Source organism: Curcuma longa, chromosome 3 (genome assembly GCF_044706935.1).
Source record: "Curcuma longa cultivar G26 ecotype Majalengka, Jawa Barat chromosome 3, ITB_CL_G26_1.1, whole genome shotgun sequence".
Classification (NCBI taxonomy): Eukaryota; Viridiplantae; Streptophyta; class Magnoliopsida; order Zingiberales; family Zingiberaceae; genus Curcuma; species Curcuma longa.
In genome coordinates this window covers 7775781-7791314 of record NC_133863.1, presented here as the reverse complement: position 1 = coordinate 7791314, position 15534 = coordinate 7775781, and the positions used below count along the sequence as shown (strand labels likewise).

At 39.3% G+C, this 15534-nt stretch overlaps 4 protein-coding genes and 1 non-coding gene across 5 annotated transcripts; 1 reads left to right on the top strand and 4 right to left on the bottom strand.

Annotated features, from left to right (window-relative positions):
- Window positions 1-932: 932 nt before the first annotated feature.
- LOC141825578 (outer envelope protein 61) lies at window positions 933-8885 on the bottom strand. The gene is made up of 11 exons (XM_074712957.1): window positions 8562-8885; window positions 7052-7282; window positions 5674-5730; window positions 5432-5560; window positions 4106-4183; window positions 3913-3983; window positions 3771-3823; window positions 3458-3653; window positions 2526-3063; window positions 2289-2432; window positions 933-1403 (listed from the first exon to the last, which is right to left on the bottom strand). The coding sequence occupies exons 1-11, from the start codon at window positions 8655-8657 to the stop codon at window positions 1257-1259; spliced, it is 1740 nt and encodes a 579-aa protein (XP_074569058.1). The 5' UTR covers window positions 8658-8885; the 3' UTR covers window positions 933-1256.
- A 190-nt stretch (window positions 8886-9075) lies between these two features.
- Window positions 9076-9146, top strand: TRNAG-GCC (transfer RNA glycine (anticodon GCC)). The gene has a single exon. It is a non-coding gene; the product is annotated as a tRNA-Gly (tRNA).
- A 348-nt stretch (window positions 9147-9494) lies between these two features.
- On the bottom strand, window positions 9495-11835 carry LOC141824758 (small ribosomal subunit protein uS13z/uS13y/uS13x). Its single transcript, XM_074712092.1, has 4 exons — window positions 11751-11835; window positions 11500-11660; window positions 10137-10325; window positions 9495-9809 (listed from the first exon to the last, which is right to left on the bottom strand). Exons 1-4 carry the CDS (start codon window positions 11751-11753, stop codon window positions 9704-9706), a joined length of 459 nt encoding a protein of 152 aa, XP_074568193.1. The 5' UTR covers window positions 11754-11835; the 3' UTR covers window positions 9495-9703.
- Window positions 11836-13044: 1209 nt separating this feature from the next.
- Window positions 13045-13700, bottom strand: LOC141825529 (uncharacterized). Its single transcript, XM_074712907.1, has one exon. It carries the CDS (start codon window positions 13526-13528, stop codon window positions 13067-13069), a length of 462 nt encoding a protein of 153 aa, XP_074569008.1. The 5' UTR covers window positions 13529-13700; the 3' UTR covers window positions 13045-13066.
- Window positions 13701-14211: 511 nt separating this feature from the next.
- On the bottom strand, window positions 14212-15064 carry LOC141825765 (non-specific lipid transfer protein GPI-anchored 15-like). The gene is made up of 3 exons (XM_074713153.1): window positions 14711-15064; window positions 14481-14627; window positions 14212-14410 (listed from the first exon to the last, which is right to left on the bottom strand). Exons 1-3 carry the CDS (start codon window positions 15054-15056, stop codon window positions 14295-14297), a joined length of 609 nt encoding a protein of 202 aa, XP_074569254.1. The 5' UTR covers window positions 15057-15064; the 3' UTR covers window positions 14212-14294.
- Between the last annotated feature and the right edge of the window lie 470 nt (window positions 15065-15534).

Here is a 15534-nt window from a genome sequence, read left to right as displayed (position 1 = left end):
ATCAAGCAAGTAAAATAAGACACCCTACATCGCCGGCACCCGGTGACCGCCACTCCGGCGCCCAGACGCCGCCGTCAGCATCTGGCAAGTTCGATTTCCGCGAGGATGGACTCCGCCAAATCTCAATTGACCAAAGAATCTTCCGCTCGACTCGGATCGAGTCCAAGTGGCGGTCGGAAAGGAGGGGAAAGGGATCTCCTCCCGAATCCTTTTCTTCTCCAACCCTCCTCACCTCGATCGATAGCGAAATAAAACAGAAACAATAAAATAAAAACTGGAGCATCCAAAGAACACAAACGGAACAAGCCACCAGTTTTTAAAGACGGCAAAATCCCTACCCTTGTTATTACCTTCGTTCCAGTTCTAACTTTGTGGGGCCCGTTAGGCAGCATTGCAGCAAGGCTGGTGGGTGCGGCTACGGGTTGACCGTTCGTAATCTGTTTATAGTTTTGTACTTCCATGTAGTTGTCAACTCTAGTCTTTCCATCCGCCTGGTTGGCGGAGGGGGAGCGGTCCGATGAGTAGATTTGAACCGTCGGTTTAAACCCGAGAAATTATGGGTTTAAAAACCCATAAGAACTATCAATTAGGCCGAAAATTTTAAAAGGATATGCAATATTTTTGTTTGATTTTTGAAATATTTTGTTCCAGATTGTTCACGAATATTTTTCCCTAAAAATAAAGAAAATAAAATAAAATACTTATCATAAATTTTCCAACGCCGCTGATTTTAAGACTTTCACGATGAATGCAAATCAACATTAATTTAAAAAATGAAATTAATCACGAATTATGCAAACTATAAAAATTAAATATATGTTGGCAGAATTTGTGATAGAAAATAGTATTACTAAAATAATTATAAAATCTCTACTTTTCTCTCATACAAAAAAATAAATAAATAATTGTCGCACCGATTTTGTCATACAAAATTGTCAGAACTAATGAATTATTCATGAAAACTAAATATCTGTTTACATTCTCTTCAATATGTCGATGACTTACTCAATAAGCTTGTGGGAGGATGCCTCTCATATGCAGCCATCAACAGTACGTATACAATACAATGAAGATACGAAGATCAGAAGCACAAGTAAAAGGAAAAAATGTTTCACTGTTTTTGGAATTCTTAATCAGTAAAACTCAGAGATCAAAGATACACAACTAAAACTGGAGTTGGTAGATAAATTCCTCATTAAGCTCGTGACAGGAAAGCTCACATAGGTTGGCCATGAAATAGACAGAAATGAATTCGATCATCCACCAATGAAGCCAAGCTGATGAAGAATGAAAGCTAGGATCAACATAACAATGGCTAGAATCATGCCAGGTCTGCCCAGGAGCCAATTCTTCGTCCTCTTTGCAGTTTCGATCCCTCTTTGTGCCTTTTCCATAAATCTCAACTGCAGAACAAAAATTAAGAAATGAATAACGTAAAAGAAATATTTCAGCTATGACATGGCTTGTTGAGCTTTCGGGTTATCCATCACCTTTCAAAGAATAAGAGCATGTTACCAAAATGGCATCCTCTATAATTGATATTTATCAAAATTCCCTTTTTGCTTCGTTTTGTTTTACCAAAAGAAATTCCATTTTCTTCTAAAGGTGTAGTAAGCTTATTTGCAAATTAAGATGCAGACAAATTTAGAACCAAAAAAATAATAAATCTTACGACGCATGGAAGCCTAAAATATTCAGTTTGGGTTGTCTCAGAACTAAACATGCTGCACCAGGAAAAATGGGACAAAATGCGTCACAAGATAATTTCCAAATTAACTTGCAACGAGATGAAGGGCAAAACAACAATTTTTAGACATGTGGAAACATAAAATGTACAGCTTGGCTTGCTCCAAAGTTAAGTAGGGGATCAATTTGTAATTTTCATAGCAAAAGCATTTGCAAAATAGCTTGCACTGTGACAAACTACACAGGAAGTGCCATAAAGGGTCAAAAAAAAAATTCCAGACACCTAAAAGCCTCAAATGTTCAAATCAAGTCGTCTCAAAGATAAACAAAGATAAATTTGTGATTTCATAGCATGTTAACTTCAAACACCACGTGGGCATCTGTTGGAAAGACAATCACGGCCAGGGTATTAGGGTAAAAATTACAGACAGTTGTTATAAGAGCATTTCACTAAATAATAATTATGAAGAGTGCTTTCTGGTAAAATGCTCAAAGGTGAATTTCAAATTGAAAACATGAAGTTATAAAATACCATTTCGTTTGCTTTCTTTTCCTTAGTGGAAAGAGCAAGCAAGAGAGGGAACGTGAGTACGAATAGTTACCATTTTATCCAAATCCGCATCTGATAACTGTGACATGGCTTGTTGAGCTTTTGCAGCATCCTCTTTTGAAAGATTAATTCCAAATTGCTGGCTCATATTTGCCATTGTTTCTGGGTCCATGTTCTTCATCATTGTTGAAAACATCTGTACGTATGCATACATATTGCACAATATTTGAACAGTTAGGAAAATGCTTCAGAACAATGCTTAAGAATTAACACTAATAAATATCTACACCTGCCGCATTGCTGGATCTCTCATTGAATTCTGCATATTTTCCTGCAAAGCAGCTACTGAAGTTGGAATATCAGAGGAGGATTGGCCCATTTTCGACCTCAGAAGAGCATCATCAGAATTTCGTTCTCCTACATCAGAGTGTATCCTTGACGAACTTCCTGTAGAAGATTGCGCCACATTCTCCATTCCATGAGCAGAAGCATCTGCAGTGATCACTTGGGAAGGAGCACTATTTGCATTGAAAGAAGAAGCAACTTTCAGCATTTGCTGGAGATCTTCAGGAGACATTTTGCTGACTGTTTCTGATGCCATTTTGAACATTTCAGGTGTCATTTCTGGCAACTCCGATCCCAACTTCAAATCTCCTGGTCCTTTACCTTTGAAAGACGAAGCAACTTCAAACATTTTCTGAAGCTCTTCTGGTTTCATCTTGCTAATGGTATCAGTAGCAGATTTGATCATGTCAGGTGATATTCCTTGCAAGCCCATGGCTTCCAGAGTACTAGGATCAGAGGTGGAAAGATAATCCTGGAACAATCTGCCAAGTACAACAGCACATGAGAAACAAACCACTACATAGTCATCAGCAATAATTAAATATTGTCAAGTAAACAATGATTGTAGTGGAGATGTTGAATAGTGAAGAATTAGACAAACTACAAAAAGTAAGGTTAGTACAGAAGAGACGGAAAAATATCATATGAATGCATCAGGTTACTAGGTAAGAACAGCTTCTATTTGCGATTGGAAAGGTGTAACTCAAATAGATTGAAAATAGATTAATACAGCTGTTGGATCCACCTAGTTTATCTCAGATAGTTGAGAAACACAATTTGTTGTTCTGAAAACAGATGAAACATAATAATCTAAATATTCTCATACGTGCATTGTGAGTCTAGGGATATGTAGAGGCATGCTAAAGCATAGTTTACCGGATGTTTGCAGGATCATTACTAAAACTTTTTAGGAAGCCATCAGCAGAATCATCACGAGAAGCCTGACCATTACTTTGAGAGCACTCAACAACTTCAACTGGTGGGGTAACTGAATACTCCGTGGGTGTGTTTCTATGACTGTCTGATATCATTCCCTGGTTCTCCTCTTCAACTATTTCTTCAATCACAACGCCTGGGAAAAAAAATTTAAGTCAAATGCATGTTAGAAACTGGCACAAATAACAAAGGTTAAGATAAAAACATATGTTTTTTTTCAAACATGCATGTTTGAAAAACGAAGGAAAAATACCTCTTCTCATATTTGTATTTCCACCTGCCTGTATTAGTTTATCATTAGCATCTCTGCATTAAAAAACCGAACTGTCAATGAAATAATCTGTTATTACCACATAAAATGACAAATCCAGGTTCACAAGAGGAAGATTTAATACCTTAGTACGTCTGCAATAGTTTCATCATTAGGTGAATATTCATATGCCTTTCTCAAGTCAGATACAGCAGCCTGATAACATTTTACTTTTAGTAACAAGTATAATTAGCTGAACTCAGACTCGCAATTGGGTCAACAAGAGAGAGCTATAAATCCGAATGAAGTTAGGCAGAAATCAGAAGTTCATAACCCACCTTCAGGTTTCCCAGTTCTTTGTATGCTTGACCTCTACGATAAAATGCTTTCACATTTCGTGAGTCATGTGTCAAAACCTGTATTTGCAGCAATAGCTCGATCATAACTGGAGAACCTCCATTAGAAAATCAAACCAGAATTTGCATAGGAATAATGAAGGTGACAAATGAAAGATCATTAGTACTGAAAGGTCAAATACATAGATGCATAGGAATAGTGAAAGTGACAGGACCATATACTGAATGATACAAAATATCGAAGGTCTAAAAGTAAACACTAATGCTTTCTAATGAAATGAACAACTTGAGCATAGATCAGATCAATCAGGGAATAAATGGATCACCCATTGGTTAGAGCCTTATTTCACAAAATGGCCAAATCAATTGCACAGAATAGAACATGCTTATCTCAATAATCACCATACAAATGAAATTTATCCACTTGAAATAACATAGACATACAATATTTTTCCTTTTTTTTTGTTTCTACCAAAAAAACAAACTTGATTCAAACATCAGATTTTCCTAGTATAATCATTACCAGTCATTTATACTAGCACTGATAATACACAAATTCTATATTTTGATAAAGGTAGTAGAATACCGGAGTGTATATTATTTATTACACCATAATCCCATATTCAAGCTCAATGAAAAGGTGGAGGTTTTGTTACACCATGACAGCAGACAATATACACCGCTAAAAACCAAATAATGTCAATTAGGATCCAAGTTGTCATCATTGTTTTAGTCTATATTATTGTTTTCCATGAGTACCAGATTCTCTCGATGAGTGGAACACCTGACTCACTGTCTATCAGTTGTCATCATGGGGTTGGACTACCCAATTTGACCAGCTAACCCAGGAACCAAAAAGACAAAAACATCTAATTCAATTAGTGGACAACTATCTTGAATTGGATTTCATTTCGGCCCTGAATGTGGAAGAAACAAAGCACTGTTCATGTAGGCACTGTAATCAACATATAGTCGTATCATTTCAAAGTTTTAGAATTATCCATATCAAAGAGAAACAATCTATTTATCATAAGACTTTGTGATATTAGACATTCCAATTAACAGTCAGTGCATTTAGTAAAAGAACTTAAGATAAAGTTCAGATAAAAGGAACAACAACTAGCCATGACAATTTTACTATGTCTTCGAGAGACACTTATCAAAAATTTACAAAACAATCCAAGAAGCAGTCACAATATATCAGATGGATGGAGATCATGTTTGAACAAATATTAGGACAATGTTATTTAAACAAATACAAGATGGTGCTAATGAGCACATGTTTACATAACTATAATTATGAAATACCTCTGAGCCTTCTTTTATGCAGTCCTCAAATTGGTTAGTTTTCAGATAACATGACATCAGATTGAGGGAGCATTGTAGGTCTAAGGTTCTAGCCGTGCTTGAGGGAATGCCTTTTAAGGTGTTTTTTGCCTGGTAATACAAAGTTATCATGCTACTATCGCTTGATATAAGATCATAACAGACAAGTCAAAGCATCAGCCATAACGTTAGTTAACTAATCAAAAGAAGAAAAAAAAACATACATGCAAGTACTTCTTGGCTGCATCGTTGTATTGACCTTGACTGTGAAGCTCATTACCCTGCACAAAAAAAACACTTACATTAATAGAGTAAGAAAATATTTGATTTAATAACAGAAAGTTGAATTGATCATTGATATCCAAATATCATAAAAGCAAAAAAAAACCTACGACTAGTGGTACAAGAGAGAAACCATGAGAGAAAGGAACTAATTAAAGATGAATGGAAAAACCATGAAATAAAGCCAACTTAAATAAAATGTGCAAGCATAATTTTGTTTCCCACATCAACTTGTAACATACGTTAAGCACTTGGCAGTATCTTGACTGCCAACAAAATGTGCACATCTATATTAGAATTTAAGACATGTCTTATTTTTCTTTATAATATATTAATGCTAGTAGAGATTACAGAATACAGACTCAGCATACACCACGTTGAGCTTTGTAGTTCATCAAAACAAAAATCTGCAATAACTAAAAATACTTCCAAAAATCAGGCACACATCTAAATTTGAATTTAGAATTTAAGAATCAAGACGACATGCCTTTTTTTGCCTTTACAATATATTAATGCTAGTGGAGGCTACAGTCTACAGACTCAGCATGTATCACATTGTGAGCTCTGTAGTTCAACATAAGTCAAAACGAAGAGCAAAACAGTTAAACTTACTATATGGTTTTAGCAGAATTTTTTTTGCTAATATTGCCATAGTTTTCCTTTTGAATGAGAATATATATATATATATATATATATTGTCACGGAAACAGGTAGCCAAACAGTATATGTTATTTTGAATCAATGCAAGGATATAACCTAACCAGGAATCGCTCTACAAAGTGTGTGTGACTAGTCTGAAGACTTACAATTGAAATCAACAGAAAATGTCCACTCAAATCTTGTATCCATGTTTCTTCCAGATACAGTTTAAACTATAAATGCTAACTTAATCTACCAGATACGAGGATTGCCATATTACTCAAAAACGGCCAATCTACGCCACTTTGACTGCAAGTAATGAACGTAAATTTTAGCAGGGAGACTTATAGGTTTTGCTTGGGTACTTTACTGAGATATTTGTATGCTGCGTTTCATCTCATGATCAGTCTCTGATTTTCCTAAAAGTTATATTAATACATATGTGGAGTGTACACCTGTTCATTCAAACTGTTTTTTTAAAAAATAATAAAAAATAACTATTCACTTGAAGTCCACAATGTGTAAGTATTTAAAACATGAATCAAGCACCAAATTATATATATACACACACACACACACACACACACACACACACATATAATAAAATCATTTAATACAATTCAATAAAGTAAACACTATGATAGTTGTTTGTTAGTGACAAAGAAGGTAAAGGAAAAAAACCTGTTGCTTCAGCATCTTCGCTGCACTTAATTCGTATGACACTTGAGCATCTGCAAAAGACTTCATAGATGCAATCTCTTCAGGTGTTGCATTAGCTAATTTTTCACTGACCTTGACCATATCTTCTGTTCTTCTATTTCTCATCTGTTCTGCAGCTTGTCTGACATCTTCTGGTTTCATATTCGTCATGGTTTCAGTTGCCATTTTTAGAAGCGCAGGATTGGACATCATCTGCAAGTAAAAAAAAACATAAAGCTAGATGAATTGCCAAATTAAGCATAAATGTGGAGCAATAGATGAATTGGCAAGTAAACTTTTGGTAAGAATAGGCATGTAAACTTTCCATGAGAACAGTAATTATAAGCATGAGACAATTAAACAAGAAGCTAGATGAAGTAATAGCAGCTTTATTTCCAGATATGTTCTTATTGCACTACTAAGACCACGATTGGCATACATACTAGTACCAAACAGTGAACATGTGGAGTTTAGTGGGATAAGATTTGACTTACACAATAAAGTTAGCTACCACTCAAATGACTTCTCATCTTGGACAATATCACCACTTGTTATTACTTATCTATGGGGCACATATCAGCATCAATTATACAATTCTTAGTTAGGAGGAAAATCAGCATGACCGTTGATATGCACCAATTCTTAGTTTGCTATGACCTACACAGCAAATATGATGCATGTGGGATAGAATCAGCCTTGTGGTATAGGCCAGGTGAAGATATTCAAAGTGTAGCGTAAAACAGTGCGTTTTATACCTTTTATTTTGGTCTTTTCTTGTGTTTTCTTAATACATTTCTTCCTTGCTCTTCATGATAACATTTGAAAAGTATATTTTTCTGTATGAACAAAACTGTATGGTTGCTCTGAGCAGGTAGACAATTGTTCTCTATTTCTCAATGCTAGTAATCAGATAAGAAGAATAAACTTTTGAAGTTATGCCAACAATCAAATGTACGTCCCCAAAGTTACACTGATGGTTTAGAAAAGAATGGTTTACATAGGCATTAGCCATCAAACCTGAAGTAATAAAACAACCTCACCTACAAAAATGTATGCAATTATTCTCAAAAACAAAAGATTCCGGGTTTATGATTAAACTATAGAAACAATCCAACCAAAAATATATCCCTTAAGCAATCAGATACATGAGAGAAATAACACGGCAAAATAAACTTCGTAGGATGCTGCTTGCTAATATACAGACAATTGTAGAAACCATCTTAACAATCGCAGTGGTGAGGGATAGGTAATTCTCGTAGTTCGCTGCAGGTTATAATTTTAGGAACTATGAAGGTGACTCGTACGAATCATCCTAATCAAGCGAAGAAATTGCAGAGCCTTTTCTAACTAAACTCGACGATAAGACCTGTTCTCGGCAAAATCCAACTCAAATTTACTCGATCGGTGAAATTTTCACGATTTCTGACTCAATTCAACTCGCCCCAAAATAATCAAATCAATCTACGGTTCAAACTTGGGGAAAAGGGCCGACCTGTCGCTGGATCTTAGCCAGCTCCTCGGGAGGAAGCCGGCTCATCTGCTCCTGCGCAAGCCGCATGAGCTCGGGATCCATCATGCCGTTGTACATTTCCTCCCCCTGGCACCTCCAATCGCCTCGATTTCTCTGCGACGACCCCCGGAGCGACGGACAGAAGAAGCGAATCGGAAGGAAATTGAAGAAAAAAACTCGTCTCTCACAATCGCACGCCACGATCGGACAGATTCTTCAAATGGAGAAGGATCGATCTGGCTGTCCGTATAAAAGAACCACCAAAGAGAACCAAATTCGACGAAGGATCACGCCGCCGCCTTTGACGACAAAATCGACCCGCTTTGCACTTCTAAAATGCATTTTTATGGAGAATTTATTTATTTATATAAACGAAGAGTTAAAAGTTTTTTTTTTTTTGAGGAAATGTGTTTCATAATCACAAAACAAATTATTAATTATTTTGTTTTTTCTAATAGCAAAAGGATCGATATAATTAATTAATTTTGTCCAAAAAGCACCAGTGGTCTAGTGGTAGAATAGTACCCTGCCACGGTACAGACCCGGGTTCGATTCCCGGCTGGTGCATATTTTTTACTCGAATTCGGATCCTCTTAACTCATTTTCTTGTATTGGGATTGGCTTTGACAGTGCTCATCTTACCACTAATTATATCTGTTAATCCAGGCTTTGATCTGATAACTACATTCTTTTTTTTCCAGCTGCGAAAAAAGGAGGAGCTTTAGAAGGGCTAATTTTGGCAGCTTGAGATTTTTGCTCGTGTTTATATCACTGTTTAGTTGTTAAGAGAGTTTAATTATTCTTGTAATTAGTCGAGCCACAAGCGAGGAAGATTGCTTGTAAACCTTGAACATGATGAACATAATTAAATATTTTGCAAACTAAAAAAACTACAAAATTTTCACGATCAGAAGGTGGATATCAAAATAAAAACATTTATAATTAATAAGAAAAACAAATTACACTTCATTTCGATTGTTCTAAAATAGTTTTAATAGTCTATTCCACCAAAAACTACCATGCTGGTAGATTCTTAAACATAAATGTAGCACGTTGAGCTGCAAAGCAGACATCATGAAACCGAAATTGAAATGTAGAAGTGTGACAAGAGCACCAGTTGAAGTTCATCTTTTCTTGGAGACACCCACAGTTTTCCCCCTTCGGCCGGTAGTCTTCGTGTGCTGGCCGCGAACTCGAAGGCCCCAGTAGTGACGAAGACCTCGATGGTTCCTGCACAGGCAAACCTAACACAGTCAACCCCATCATAGTTGCTGATATAACACTTGAGATTTACATGAAGCATTCATTTTCAAGGATATCCATAAAAACATGAAGTATCAATTAATTAAACTATTAGTTGTCATCAGAGCAAACCTAATCCAAATGATTGAGAATTCGTTTGTTCATTTTGGCATAGATTAATAATAATTGCAACAATTTAGAAGATATATCATAAGAGCAATAACTAATTATCAAGGCAGGTAAAAATACAATGAACAGAATGAACAAATCAAATGAATAGTTTGCGCAAAATGATAAATTTCTGTAAAAGCTGACCTTATCTTCTTCAGCCGCTCCAAGTCATCCCTAAGCTTCATGTCCAGGGCATTGGAAACAACCTGGGAGTATCGGCCATCCTTGTAGTCCTTCTTCCTGTTCAGAAACCAATCTGGGATCTTAAACTGGCGTGGATTGGCCACCACAGTCATAAGGTTCTCAAGTTCAGCAGCTGAGAGTTCTCCGGCTCTACAAATAGGGTTACACATTGGCAGTTAGTGTATTATATCAAACAAAACTGAGGGAAAAAATGAACTAAACTTGCTAGAATGCCAATGAATCAGATTGAACTACAACATTAAAATATATTTATTGTTTAAGTTTTTTTCCGTAAAACAGTTTTAAAACTTTAAATTTCCTCTAATTTGTTTCCATTCCCTTCAAACATGCAGTGGTAAGGATTTCCCTATTGTTTCCTTTCTTGTGAAGAAACACAAAGAAAATCTTTCCCTTGTCACTTTCTCAAAGTTATAGTTTACCTTCTGGAAGACGAAAGGATATTAAAGTAGAGTTCACCTGAGTTTATTCACCAAAGTAAAGAAGAAAGAAAGAAAGAAAGAAAGAACCAAGGAGAAGCCAAAAAAATGATGGCTAACATTCTCTTCTTTGCTCCCCTCTCCCGCAAACCTCACGCAGCACAAATCCTCATTCAACTACCACCCACTCCCTTCCTTGCTTGATGAGCAACTTTGCTTAGCAATCACAACTTATTACTTAATTCATGACCCATGGTTGTTCTCGCTTTAGTTGCATATCAATTTCCAGAGTTGTTGCCTCAATCAATCTCTCTAGCTACAAGTAATGGCTGCGCCAATGGCAACAACCTCCACAAACTGTTGCCTCATCATGCTCACCTGCGGCCTAGTGGATACCAAGGTTATTTGTGTGTTTGTTTTGCCCACACTCACCTTCTCTACTCCCTCACAGCCCACCACGTTCACTGGATTCAATTGGACAAAATTTCAGTCCAAAAAAAAAATCTATAGTAGAGTTTGCCAGGTTTCTGTTCATTTTCTAAATGAATGGGAAAGATATCTTGAAAGGCTACGCTCTTCTCTCCAATTAAATCGGGTCAAACCCCCCCCCCCCCCCCCCCCTTTAATTTCTTTCACTCAGCACATGTTGGAAATCCACCTTACATATCATGGGGAATGAGATCAAACCTTATCTATTCAAGATGAACAAACTACTATATCAGAAGTGTATAAAAGTAAGCAATGGAAGGAAGAAATTCATGACCGCAATCCTTTACACAGCATCTATGCAGCTGTATTAAAATTCAGAAAACTTATCAAACAACCAGAATCCATCACCGATCATCACAGTCAAGGAAAAATCACACGAAAAAGAACCAAAATAAGACCTTTTGTTCATGTCGACGTCGGCCTTTTTGCAAACAATATTAGCAAACCGGCGGCCAATACCCTTGATGGAGGTGAGTGCGAACATGATCTTCTGCTTTCCATCGACGTTGGTGTTGAGCACACGAAGAATGTGCTGGAAATCCTCGTTCGCGACCAGCGACTACACAACGTAGGAGAACACATCAACAAACAGACATGTAGATATCAAGATTGAAATCACAAAGGTTAAAAAACGAAGAAGAGAACCAACCATGGCGACGTCGTCGACTAGGCCTCTCTCCTCGCCCTTCTACAGCTCTCGCACACGTGCGTCGGGAGGAAGAATCGCGGCCGAAGTGAAGGTCGGGAACGAACGACCAAGGAGGCGGCTATTTATACGGAGCGCAAACCTAAACCCTAGAAGATGATCGGACGGCTGGAGATTGATTGGTGTATTGGGGCTTTTTCTTCGGCCCGGCCCACTATTTTTGGACCTGGTTCATTCTAAGATGTAAATCGGCCAGCCCTTACTTATATATTTGACGATTGGGTAGTCGATCAGCCCTTACTATATATTTGACGGTCGGATAGTCAGTCGACCCTATCATATATTGGAGCAATCGGCCCTTACTATATATTAGAGCGGTCGGATAGTCGATTGATAGTCGTAAATTGTATAGCAGAGTCAATTGGATTAGTCGTTCTCCCCTACTACGCAATTTACGACTATCCAACCGCCCTCTACTATGCAATTTAACTCATCTGTGTAGCAATTTCACTTCTCAATTACTACTATATTAGGACAATTTCACTTCTCTGCTATGCAATTTCACTTCTCTGCGTAGCAATTTATATTCAAAACATAGAAAGATCTGTCCTTATATATAGTAGAAATACACCTATTGGGATACCCTCAGCAAAGTCATGAATAACATCGGATTAGTCCATCGACCCTAATATAATAGTAAATTGAGGAGTGAAATTGCATAGCAAAGAAGTGAAATTGTTACGCAATTGTAGACTATACCGCCTCGATATAGTGAGGGTCGACCACCCTGATATATTAGGCCCAACCACCCTAATATATAATAGGGTTGATCGACTAATCCGACGCCATTCACGATTTTGCATCACGACGAAAGAGGACATTGTCTTAATTTCACTGAGATTCGATCCTTGTCCTTCAATAATTCTGTTTCATCATAACCAACTCAACTATGTCCAAAATTTATCCTTTTATAATTTGATATTTGTGTGCGATTATAATTAACCAGTAATTTCAATCGATTGCGATAATTAATATTTGAGCATCATAATCATGCTCTACACTACCAATATTAAAGAATCATCATAACAATTGTAGTTTTGTTTTCATGCAATACCTTTGAGATAAACTAACTTGTTTTCCATCTGTGAAATTTTTGAGATCAAATAATTTGTGATGATGGTTTTCGATTCCAAAAATGTATGTTTGTTGTTGTTCTCATACTAAAATTTCCCTTTGTAATTTAAACGAACTAAATCCAAGAGGAAAGAATTATTTGATTAAGGTTTTGCATGTACAATTACACTACCGATGAAATCATTTTATACTGCATCATCTCCTTCGAACACGGACCTCTTCGGCACGATCACCACAAGTTCCCCGTCGGCGTAAGCAGCGGTGGCCAGCGCCGGCCGGGTGGTCGGCGGCAGACGGAACCTCCACCGGTCCAGTTCGAGCCCCTCGCCGAGGTCGCACCTGCCGCCGCCACCGACTCCTCCATCCCGCACCTCCACCTTCGTCACCCCGGGGTGTATCTCGATGGAATGGGCTCGCACCTCGCCCCAGAGTCCATCAGTGGCGGCGACGAACCGGAAACCGGCCGCGTCTTCCTCCACCGCCACGTTCGCCTCCGCGGAACAAGGGAGCTCCAGGACCTTGCCGAAGACGTGCGGCAGGCGGCGGAGCTTCTTCTGCCGTCCGAGCACGGCGGCGGCGGAGGCCGCTGGGTTCACGTCGCACCGGGAGGTGGTGTTTCGCTTCCCCGGAGCCGGATGGACCCTCATACCTCCTGAGGAACACTAATTCCACACTGAAAAACTCGGATTTTCCGCGAACGATCGACAGCAAAGAGAAATTTAACGCGAATGTGAAGCAGAGCTACGAGTTCCTTGCGAAAAAAATTCCTGTTTGATCGACGCAAAGGAGGCCGGCGAAGAACCTAACGCTGGATTGGGGAAGGAGAAGAACCCTAATTCTGAAGCGGACGGCGATCCAGTGAACTAAAGGGGATCCGTTCGGATCCTCTGCAACCATCGCGACCGTTCCGTACACTTGGACAGTGAAGATCGACGCTACGTTGGAGCCCAGAGAAGCTTCTGCCCGCCACGTGGAATTGTAAGTTCCTACTGAAACAAACGTTTTACTGAATCATCCGTGACGAGAATGAAATGTCATGCCAACCGCCTTTCCGTCCAGTGTTTTAAGGCCACGTGGACACGCGACGAGGCAAATTGGCGGTGCAGAATTTTGTCGCGGTGTGGCGGCGGCGTTCGTGAATTCGACCGTTTCAATTGCTGACCGACCGGACCGTTGACTTTATCGTTTGTCAAGATTCCTGCCTATGTTTTTTTTTGCTCCTCTGCCTCCCAAAAGATTAAAATGGATCATGGCTTTTTTTTGTTTGTTGTCAAAGCTATAAAATTTGTGTGTTTTTAATTTTGGAACAAGAGATTCTTTTAAATTTTTGTAGAACTATCAAATAAATATTATTCACTCTCTACTAATAACCATGAATGATTCAATACGACAAAAAGCAGAGGCAGCAAAGCATCAAATCCAAGCATACGACGACGCAACGGCGGCAATGGAGACGAAGAACAGAGCAGGCGCCACTCTGTAGGAGCTCCCCGCCGTCGATGCCTGCGGCGTCATCTTCGAACCACTCCCTGAAGCAAAGCATCGAACACAGTTACTTCTTATCACAATTTGATCAACTAGTCAATCCGATCGCTTTACCTTGGGAAGGCGCTCCGGCATTTGGTACCGACGGAGTTGAATCCACCGCCGGGACCGCTCCGCCGCTAGTCGGAGTTGGCGCCGTCGCGGCAGGTGATAGCGCAGGCGCCTCTGCCGGAGCTCCCGCCGGCACCGGCGCAGTGAATCCTGCAGCACCTCAGCCATGTGATTAATTAGCCTAACCAATTGCGAGAACAAGTGAGCTGGGAGAGGTTGTGATCGATGCGGACCGAGGCAGGGGCGGGCGGTGGAGAAGCTGATCCGGCAGGCTCCGGGGAGAGTGTAGGCCTGCGTCTGGTTGAGGAGGAAGCCGAGCTGCGCAATGCCGCCGCCGAGGATCAGGCAGAGGCACTGCGCTTGCCCCTGCATCAGCGCCGCCAGCTGCGAGCAGCACGTCGACGTCGGGGACGTGGAATTCCCGACGAGGTAGCTGATGCAGGGCGAGATGCCCGACAGCACTGCCGGCGCGCAGCCGAGCGTTTGGGCGCTGGCTGAAGGAGGCGGCGCCGTCAACTGGAGCATTCCGACGACCACCAACGCCAAGACGCTCAGTGGATGAAGACGACTCCGTGCCATTGATTTGAGCGAGATGATGCTTACAGCAATTGAATTGCGAGGGAATTGAAGTGTTCATTTATAAGGAGCCTTTTGGAATTTGAAGAGAAGGAAAGTGTCGAGTTTGTTAAGAGTAGGTGACCAATTCTTCCTACTCGGAATTGGATTTGAAATTGGAATGAAGGACTGGGAATTGTGGAGATGGAAGGCAAAGATTTCGGTAGGTGAACGAACAAGGGATTTACTTAGCTTTGCTCGAATGTACTTAGCTTAATTATAAAGAATAATGCGTTAAATTTTATTAATAACGTTTAATAAAATTCTATTTTTAGTTGTTATGGGCTATTCGGGGCCCGAGCCCAAAGGAACGGTCCATTTCTATTTCACGGCCCAATAATAATGCATAGCCCACACTATAAATAGTATCGATTGAGGGGCGGTCTGAACAGCTTCTTCCTTCTTCCTCAATTCTCGATCATCTCTTCTGTTTCTCCCCATT

Bases quoted from the DNA above. Each gene is read 5' to 3' on its own strand.
- LOC141825578 (XM_074712957.1), bottom strand. From the start codon at position 8,657: ATGTACAACGGCATGATGGATCCCGAGCTCATGCGGCTTGCGCAGGAG. The intron at 3,984-4,105 runs GTGGGTTATGAA...AAATGTTATCAG, and splicing joins AAGAACTGGGAAACCTGAAG to GCTGCTGTATCTGACTTGAG. The intron at 3,654-3,770 runs GTATTTTTCCTT...TTTTTTTCCCAG, and splicing joins AAATACAAATATGAGAAGAG to GCGTTGTGATTGAAGAAATA.
- LOC141824758 (XM_074712092.1), bottom strand. The intron at 10,326-11,499 runs GTCTTATTTTGG...CCCTATTTGTAG, and splicing joins GACGTCGACATGAACAAAAG to AGCCGGAGAACTCTCAGCTG. The intron at 9,810-10,136 runs GTCAGCTTTTAC...TTGCCTGTGCAG, and splicing joins GAGCGGCTGAAGAAGATAAG to GAACCATCGAGGTCTTCGTC.
- LOC141825529 (XM_074712907.1), bottom strand. From the start codon at position 13,528: ATGAGGGTCCATCCGGCTCCGGGGAAGCGAAACACCACCTCCCGGTGC.
- LOC141825765 (XM_074713153.1), bottom strand. From the start codon at position 15,056: ATGGCACGGAGTCGTCTTCATCCACTGAGCGTCTTGGCGTTGGTGGTC. The intron at 14,628-14,710 runs GTCCGCATCGAT...GAGGTGCTGCAG, and splicing joins CACCGCCCGCCCCTGCCTCG to GATTCACTGCGCCGGTGCCG. The intron at 14,411-14,480 runs GTAAAGCGATCG...GCTTTGCTTCAG, and splicing joins TGCCGGAGCGCCTTCCCAAG to GGAGTGGTTCGAAGATGACG.